The sequence below is a fragment of the Dipodomys ordii genome, unplaced genomic scaffold (assembly GCF_000151885.1).
Source record: "Dipodomys ordii isolate 6190 unplaced genomic scaffold, Dord_2.0 Scaffold33, whole genome shotgun sequence".
In the NCBI taxonomy this organism is placed as follows: Eukaryota; Metazoa; Chordata; class Mammalia; order Rodentia; family Heteromyidae; genus Dipodomys; species Dipodomys ordii.
Window position 1 is genome coordinate 7,178,730 of NW_012267249.1, and position 9,675 is coordinate 7,188,404.

The 9,675-nt window shown below is 41.9% G+C and overlaps 1 protein-coding gene across 1 annotated transcript in view; it reads right to left on the reverse strand.

Annotated features, from left to right (window-relative positions):
- The window catches only part of Pik3r3 (phosphoinositide-3-kinase, regulatory subunit 3 (gamma)), an 88,717-nt gene that overhangs the window by 24,333 nt on the left and 54,709 nt on the right, over positions 1–9,675 (reverse strand). Inside the window, exon 3 of the mRNA XM_013016974.1 lies at positions 1,041–1,149. Coding sequence (XP_012872428.1) covers positions 1,041–1,149 — 109 coding nt within the window. The remainder of the gene's footprint in view (positions 1–1,040; positions 1,150–9,675) is intronic.

Genomic DNA, 9,675 nt, shown 5'->3' on the forward strand with positions numbered 1-9,675 from the left:
TGGCTCAAGTGGTAGAGCACTAGCCTTGAGCTGAAGAGCTGAGGGACAGCGCCCAGGCCCAGAGTTCAGGCCCCACGACCGGACCCCAGAAAAAAAATATGTACATAAAATCTCTCTGGTTTCAGAACTACCTTTTACCCCTACCCTGCTCCTCACCAAAAAAACCTATGTCCTAGAGTTCTGTTTCTCCAACCCATGTGTAAAGAGTCTGTATCATAGCCAGGCACCAGTGGCTTACACCTGTAATCTTAGCTACTCAGAAGGCTGAAATCTGAGAATCACAGTTCAAAGCCAGCTTGGGCAGGAAAGTCCATAAGACCCTTATCTCCAATTAACCACCAGAAAACTGGAAGTGGCTCTGTGGCTCAAGCAGTAGAGCACTTCCCTTGAGCTGAAGGACTCAGGGACAGCACTCAGGCCCAGAGTTCAAGCCCATGACCAACAACAACAACAAAAAAGAGTCTGCATCAAAATCATTTAGGGCTAGATGTAGTAGCACATGCCTATAATCCTAGCACTCAGGAGGCTAAGGCAGAAAGATCCCAATTTTGAGCCTTTCCTGGGCTATAAGTTAGTTCCAGGACAGCTTTGGCTACATAGCAAGATTCTGTCTCAAACAAAAAAAAATTTGTAGGGATGTTGTTAAAGGTAGATTCCTGGGCTGTACCTAAACTGACTTCCATAAAAACAAAGATTTTGGAAATATTACCTTTGAGGGAAAAAAATACCTAAAAGTATCTTTCAGTCTGAACCATATGTAACTATCTTAAATGTGTAAATTTCATATATGCTGAAATCCACCTTCAATATAGTATTGAAAGTAATAATCATACCCATAATTTAAAGATTTTCTTGCAACTTTGTAGACAGGAGATGACAGTTCTTGTCATAGGAAGAAAAGAGTCAAGGAAACTTGAATTCACAAAGTTCACACACAAATTTTAAAGTGATAATCTTCAATTGCCAAGTAGTACAGCATTAAAGTGAATTAACTACTTCTCAAAAAAATTAATTGAATTCAGTTATAGTTGTGTAATTACCTGGAAATATCCCCCCAGTACCATTCTGCATCCTGAAGAGCAACGCAACTGTCTTTCATCCCATTTGTAACTGCTGAAGTCATTGGCTTAGGTGGCTTTGGTGGAAGAGCTAGAAAAGAAGTGAACATTACTTTATATATGTAAATTAGCATTTACTTATTTGCTTCGCTAGGAGCAGGTCATTAACCAATATATACTAAGATTCAAAAAACTGCCAATCCAATTTAAGGCTTAATCTTAGTCAAAAGAATCCTTTAGAATTTTACCAATAATTACTTGAAAAGCAAAATTTTTTAAGCTTATTATTTTATTAGCTCCTTATAAATACTGACTTTTAATTCAGCAAAACATTTTTGTCTTTCTTTTGAGAGAAGTCCCATCCCTATTTGGGAGGCTGAGATCAGGAGGATTTGGTTCCCCGCCACTCTGAGCAGAAAAGTCTGGAAGACTCAGTCACATTAAAAGCTAGGCATGGTAATAACTTGTCACCCCCAACTGTAGTGGGAAGCATAAAATAGGAGCAAGGTCCAGGCACGTGCCCAGGTAAGAAACGCAATCCATCTCAGAAATAAGAAATGCAAAAAAGGACTGGCGAGCCGGGCGCTGGTGGCTCACACCTGTAATCCTAGCTACTCAGGAGGCTGAGATCTGAGGATCGCGGTTCAAAGCCAGCCAGGGCAGGAGAGACCGTGAGACTCCTATCTCCAATAAACCACCAGAAAACCGGAAGTGGCGCTGTAGCTCAAGTGGTAGAGCGCTCGCCTTGAGCTGAAGAGCTGAGGGACAGCGCCCAGGCCCAGAGTTCAAGCCCCACGACCGAAAAAAAAAAAAAGGACTGGCGATGTAGTTTAACAGTGGTGTACTTGCTTAACAAGGAGGAAACCCTCAGTTTAAACCAGTTTAAACCCTAGTACAGCTCCCTGGATTGAACTCCAAGTTCTGTCCATGTTAGGCAAGCACTACTGATACATAAACACACACACACACACACACACACACACGGATCTAAGAATGGAGACAGGAATATAGATATGGATATAGATATATTTCTTTAAAGTGGTTGAATACCTAGTTGGTTGAAAAAAAATTAATGTGGCTGATGAAACCTACTTGGAACCATAACTTTTCAAATTTAAAAATTTTTTACATTATCCATGTAACATAGGATCAACAGTTTAAATACGTGCTGTACAAATAGTTATGCTATAGCCAGGAAAGGTAAAAAGACAAGGCGTTCCTAGCACTCAAAAAGAACAAATCTAGCTGGGCACCAGGAATTCATGCCTGTAATCCTAGCTGCTCAAGAGGCTGAGATCTGGTGGGCAGAAGCCAGCCAGAGTAGGAAAGTCATGAGATGCTTATCTCCAATTAACCAGCAAAAAGCTGGAAGCGGAGCTGGGCACCAGTCGCTCATGCCTAGCTACTCAGGAGGCTGATATCTGAGGATCACAGTTCAAAGCCAGCCCAGACTGGAAAGTCTGTGAAACTCTTATCTCCAATTAACGACCAGAAAACCGGAAGTGGCGCAGTTGCTCAAGTGGTAGAGTGCTAGCCTTGAGTTCAAAAGCTGAGGAACAGCATTCAGGCTCAGAATTCAAGTCCCACAACTGACAAAAAAAAAAATCTGGAAATGGAGCTATGACCCAAGTGGCAGACAAGCAAAATAGCACAGGGACACTGCTCAGACCCTGAGTTCAAGTCCCAGGAATTGCACACATATACACACACACAAAAAGAACAAATCTAGAGGGAATAACACATAGAAAAACATAACCATAAGACTGCCAAATGAAGTAATAGCCATAATAAAGATAAAAGCAAATGTAATGGACACCCTTCCAAAAGAACTACAGATGCCCTCTGGGGAAATTTTAAGTTCCAATTCTAAGATTCTCAAGCTCAGTCCTTACTAAAGAGAATGTTATAACTAGCAAAACTGATCAAGAAATCAATCTGTGGCTACACCTCCTGCTCACGGCTGGCACTCAACTACTTGAGCCATACCTTCTAATATTTTTCTGGTTTATTGAACATAGAGTTTTGTAGACTTCTTCTGCTCAAACTGAGTTAGAATCACGATCCTCAGGTCTTCTGAGAAGCTCATGCCTAACGTCTGCCTATAGAATAACAATGACCTAGAAGTTCAAAACTGAATTGAGTTATGGCCTATTTTTATATTCTTTGGTTTGATTTCATTTGGGTTGGTGTTTATTCAAGGTCTTGCTATGAAGCCGAGGCTGCTCAAAGATCTCCTGCCTCCGCCTCTGAGTGCTAAGACTACAGTGTGTGCCACCATACCAGGTCACTTTTTATGTAAAAGTGATGTTCAGAGGGGCTACAGTTACATAAACCAGGAAATGAGTACACTTCTTTCTGAACAGTGTCACCTACTCCCTCATTTTCTCCATTTTCCCCTCCTAACCTTCCTCCCCCCACTCCCCAGACCACTTCATTTTTTTTTCTTTTTTGCTTATGTGGTGCTGAGGAATTAAATCCAGGGCCTCATGCATGCAAGGCAAGTGCTCTACCACTGAGCCACCTTCCCAGCCCAGACCACTTCATTTTTAATTAATTAATTAATTAATTTTTTTGTCAGTCGTGGGGCTTGAACTCTGGGCCTGGGCGCTGTCCCTCAGCTCTTCAGCTAAAGGCTAGCCCTCTACCACTTGAGCTACAGTGCCACTTCCAGTTTTCTGGTGGTTTATTGGAGATACGAGTCTTACAGACTTTCCTGCCCAGGTTGGCTTTGAACTGCGATCCTCAGATCTCAGCCTCCTGAGTAGCTAGGATTACAGGCTAGAAGCACCGGTGCCTGGATCCTTTTTAATTTTTTTTTAATTAAAAAAAGTATGGGGCTGGGAAGGTGGCTCAGTGGTAAAGCGCTTGCCTTGCATGCATGAGGCCCTGGGTTTGATTCCTCAGCACCACATAAGCAGAAAAAAAAAAAAAAGCCTCATAAGTGGTGTCGTGACTCAAGTGGTAGAGTGCTAGCCTTGACCTGAAGAACTAAGGGACAGCACCCAGGCCCAGAATTCAGGCCCCACGACTGGACCCCCCCCCAAAAAAAAAGTATTAGCTGGGCACCAATCGCTCATGCCTGTAATCCTAGCTACTCAGGAAGTTGAAATTTGAGGATCATGGTTCAAAGCCAGCCCGGGCAGGAAAGTCTGTGAGACTTTTATCTCCAATTAACCACCAGAAAACCAAAAATGGTGCTGTGGCTCAAAGTGTTGAGCGCTATCCTTGAGCTGAAGAGGTGAGGGACAGCGTCCAGGCCCAGAGTTCAAGCCCCACGACCAAAAAAAAAAAGGTATTAAAATTGGGCATCAGTGCCTTACTCCTGTAATCCTTGCTTACTTAGGAGGCTGAGATCTGAGAAATGAGGTTCAAAGCCAGCCTGGGCAGGAAAGTCTAGGAGACTGAGACTCTTATCTCCAATTAACCACCAGAAAAACTGGAAGTGGTGCTGTGGCTCAAAGTGATAAAGCACCAACCTTGAGCTGAAAAAGCTCAGGGACAACACCCAGGCCCTGGGTTCAAGACCCACAACAAACAGAAAGGAAGGAAGGAAGGGAGGGAGGGAGGGAGGGAGGGAGGGAGGGAAGGAGGGAGGGGAGAGAAAAAGAAAGGAAAGAGAGAGAGAAAGTAATATTGCCTGTGGCTCATGCCTACAATTCTAGCTACTCAAAGAGGCTGAGATCTGAGGTTCATCATTCTAAATCAGCCTAGAAAGGAAAGTCTATAAGACTATTATCTCCAGTTAAACACACACACACTCACACACACACACACACACACACACACACACAGAGCTAGAAGTAGAACTGTGGCTCAAGTGGTAGAGCCTCAGCTTTGAACACAAAAATTCAGGAACAGTGGCCTGACTCTAGAGTTCAAGCCCCAGGACTGGCACACACACACACTATGCAGAATTAGGGTAAAACTCAGTGAGAGCATCTGCCTAGTATGCACAAGATCTGGGGTTCAATCCTCAGCACTACAAAAAATTAATATCCAAGCATTTTATTGGAGCTGAATACTGTCTTATTACACCTGAATTCTCTCTTGAATTCACTGTAATCCCATCCTAACTTCACTAAAACTACTCTTGCTAAGGTCAGTGTCCTTGCTGCTAAATTCTGTAGATACTTTTAAATCTTCATCTGTAGAATTTCCTACTGTTGGTCGTTCTTTTTTGGGGGGGTGTAGGAGGATTCAGGTCCTGGGGCTTGAACTCAGGCCCTGGGCACTGTCCCTGAGCTTTTTTTGCTCAAGGCTAGCACTCTGCCCCTTGAGTCACAGCTCCACTTCCAGCTTTCTGGTGATTATTTGGAGATAAGAATCTTAAGGACTTTCCTGCCTAGGTTGGCTTTGAACTGTGATCCTCAGATTGGAGGCTCCTGAGAATCTGGGATTACAGGCATGAGTCACCAGCACCTGGCATATGATTTTTTCTAAGCAAATAATTTACATGTTTGGGGAGATGTTTTTGAATGAAACTAATTATAACTCAACATCCTGAAAAAAAATAACTAAATATATATTTAAGCATGACTATTATAATAAACACAGATACCACAAGTACAGCCTAAGTAATTCTTATTTGGATGAAAAGTAAAAAACATGAAATACAGTGTGTACATATTCAATTTTTAGACTTAGGAATCTTTATTTTTATTAGCATAGATTAGTTGTACAAAGGGAGTTCATTGTGATAATCCATATATGTATATATGTACTTTGATGAAATTTGTCCTCTCAATTATTCCTCCTTCTCCTTCTATATGCCCCTCTTTTCTTTAAACAATTTTCACAGGTTCATTATGATTTTCCTTACATGCATATGAAGAACTTCAATCATATTCTATCCTCCTTTACCAAACGCTCCTTTTACCTTTCCCCACTGGTTTTCATCTCCAAACAGTGCCCTCATTTTAGCATAGTGTTTGAGATAATTAAGCATTATCCAATCAATGTTTGTATATAGTAGACAATGCTACTTTAAAACCTTATTAAATTGTGGAAACTAGAACACTGAAAAATCAAACTTATTTCTGGGTGCCGGTGGCTCATGCCTGTAATCCTAGCTACTCTGGAGGCTGAGATCTGAGGATCACAGTTTCAAAGCCAGCCTGGGCAGGAAAGTCAGTGAGACTCTTATCTCAAATTAACCACCAGGAAACCAGAAGTAGCGCTGTGGCTAAAGTAGTAGAGTGCGCGCCTTGAGCTGAAGAGCTCAGAGGCAGCACCTAGGCCAGGAGTTCAAGCCCCATGACTGACCCCCCCCAAAAAAATCAAGCTTATTGAACTAGAAAATATAAGGCTAAAAATAAATATAAGAATGAACTGCTAAAACACTGGACAAAAATGTTGGACTATGAATTGGGACCTATGAATCACTCTATTTCTAGTTCTAGATTTACAATAACCAATTATAACCAAATGGTAGCTGTGCTTGTTTTGTTTGCTGGATATTAACGCGCACCTCCCTTTCTTTGGTAACAGTACTTCAATTTCATCAGGTAGATTGACTCATCCCCTAGGTATATATCTCAGTAAATCAAAGCCTCTTGCTATCCCCTAAACTAAGGGACTAGTACATAATCTAAACAAAAGAAACTCAATCTTTATTAAAAGGACTTTGAATTCTAAGCAAAATAGTGTAAATGATGGGACTGGACAGTTAGTTCTAGCTAGACCAATTAATCAGGCAAGAAAAAGAAATTTAAAAGTATCCACATTGGGATGGAAGAACAAATGAATACTCGTTAGCTACATTAGCCCCTTATCATAGCGTTAGTTTGTCCTTTGAAGATTGGAACTGACTTGTCCTCTGACTTTGTTCCTATGAAAGTCCTGCGTGTCATTTGCTTCCAATAGAAATTTGTGACTCTATCATTTATCTTGGCTAGTTGATTTAGATAACTTACAGCTTCTTCATCGGCATTTGCTGCTTCACCTTTTTTTTTTTTTTTGGCCAGTCATGGGGCCTGAACTCTGGGCTGGGGCACTGTCCCTCAGCTCTTCAGCTCGAGGCTAGTGCTCTACCACTTGAGCCACCACCCACACTTCCAGCTTTTTCTGCTTATGTGGTGCTGAAGAATCAAACCCAGGGCCTCATGCATGCAAGGCAAGCACTCTACCACTGAGCCATCTTCCCAGCCTTTTATATAAGGCTTCACCTTTTATAAAAGACAGTGTCTTTTCTTTTTCCTTTTTTTTTTTTGTTGTTGTTGTCGTTGTTTGGTTGTGGGGCCTGAACTCTGGGCCTGGGCACTGTCCCTCATCTCCAGCTCAAGGCTAGTGCTCTAGTACTTGAGCCACAGTGCCACTTCCATTTCTGGCTTTTTCTGCTTATGAGGTGCTGAGGAATCAAACCCAGGGCCTCATGCATGCAAGGCAGGCACTCTACCCTGAGCCACCTTCCCAGCCTGACAGCTTCTTTTCTTAAACCTCATGAACCAACATTCCTTCTGTAGATTCCTTACTTCTCACCCTTCAGAGAACTGAAGATAGTGATAGGAACTTGTTCTGGCTTAGGCATTGGGTTCTGGAGCATGTGGCCAGTTTGATCTTCCATCTAGACTACTAAAACTTTCTATGTATCAACAATAAGGCTTTTTTGCATTCTTAGTCATGTGTACAGTTGAGAAGTCTTTTAATTTCTTAAAGCAATTTTTCCATTGTATTCACAACTTGGCTAAGTGTTTAACACAAGAAATTTCATTTTTAGCCTAGCCCAGCTTTCTTGACAAGCCTTCTTCACTAAATTTAATCATTTCTAACATTTGATTTAAAGTGAGACATGCAGGGAGAATGGTGATGAAAAGAAATCTAAAAATATCCTCCATATGTATCATTTTAAAAATCCAATATGGGCCAGGCACCAGTGGCTCACGCCTGTAATCCTAGCTATTCAGGAAGCTAAGATCTGAGGATCGCAGTTCAAAGCCAGCTCAGGCAGGAAAGCCTGTAAGACTATAATCTCCAATTAACTATTTAAAAAAAAAAAAAGGTCAGAAGTAAGCCAGAGACTAAAGTGATACAGCACTAGACTTTAGCAAAAAAAAGGTCAAGGAAGCTGGACGCCAGCCAGTGCTCACGCCTGTAATCCTAGCTACTCAGGAGGCTGAGATCTGAGGATCACGGTTCAAAGCCAACCCAGGCAAGGAAAGCCTGTGAGATTCTTATCTCCAATTAACCACCAGAAAACTAGAAGTGGGGCTGTGGCTCAAGTGGTAGAGTGCTTGCCTTAAGCTGAAGAGCTGAGGGACAGCGCCCAGGCCCAGAGTTCAAGCCCACAACTGACAAAAAAAAAAAAAATTAAAAGGTTAAGGACAGAGCCCAGGTCCTGAGTTCTAGCCCTAGAGGGGGTGGGGGTGGGGTGGGATCCAATATAAGATAGTAAAAAGGGGGCTGGGAAGGTGGCTCAGTGATTGAGTGCTTGCCTAGCATGCATGAAGCCCTGGGTTTGGTTCCTCAGTACTACATAAACAGAAAAAGCCAGAAGTGACACTATGACTGAAGTGGTAGAGCGTTAGCCTTGAGCAAAAGAAGCTCAGAGACAGTGCATAGGGCCTGAGTTCAAGCCTCAGGACTGGTTAAAAAAAGACAGTAAAAAAATTAATTTATCTCTAGCTTCCATATTACTAAAATTTTAATAAACTGAAACTTTTAAAATAGACCATTTGGGACGTATCTCTTTTAATATTCAATGTGACAGACTTTTGAAAAGGCACTTATAAAGTAGTTCTATTGTATCATGCAATACAATGGTTATCTTAAGAAGAACCATGCAAGACTGGAGGCATGGCTCAAGTGGTAAAGTGCTTGCCTCACAAGTGTAAGTTCCTGAATTCAAAATCCCAGTACCAAAAGGAAGAAAAAAGCACTACAAGAAACACTGCGCAACTGACTTATGAGCTGCTTCTTCACTGAACTCTTCTTATTTGAAAGACTAAAAGCTATATTCATATTAATTTTTGGCAGAGATTTTTAATGCAAATAAGCCAAGACTTTTAAGAGACTATCACCAGAGCTGGACCTTCTAGCACGTGCCTGTGATCATAGCCCTCAGGCAGCTAAGGCTAGAAGATCAGAGGTCCAGGTCAGTACAGGCTACATAGCAAGGCAAGAAAGAAGAAAGGAAAGAGGGAAGGACAGAGACTAGAGGAAAGGAATGAAAGAGAGGGAGAGAGGTCCTGAGGTCAAGACCAATTTGACCTATTCTAGACTGTGTCACAGAAAGAACTAAGATCAACCAGCCTGTAATCTAAGCTACTCAGGAGGCTGAGATCTAAGAATCCCAGCTCAAAGCCAGCCCAGGCAAAAAGTCCTGTGAGACTCTTAGCTCCAATAAACCACTCAGAAAACTGTGGCTCAAGTGGTAGAACACTTGAGCTTTGAGCACAAAGAAGCTCAGAGACAGCACCTAGGACTGACAAGAAAGAAAAAAAAAGAAAGAAAGAGGAAGGAAGGAAGGAAGTAAAAAAGAAATAAGATAGAATCAAGGGCAAAAATCACATTGAGATGTACAAGACACTAGGTTGAAAAATGAACTTTACAAGTTAGGGGGGGAAGAGGAGAGAGTGTAGCTGTGGAGGTAGGGAGGGAAGGGATGGTAGGGAAAAAAAAA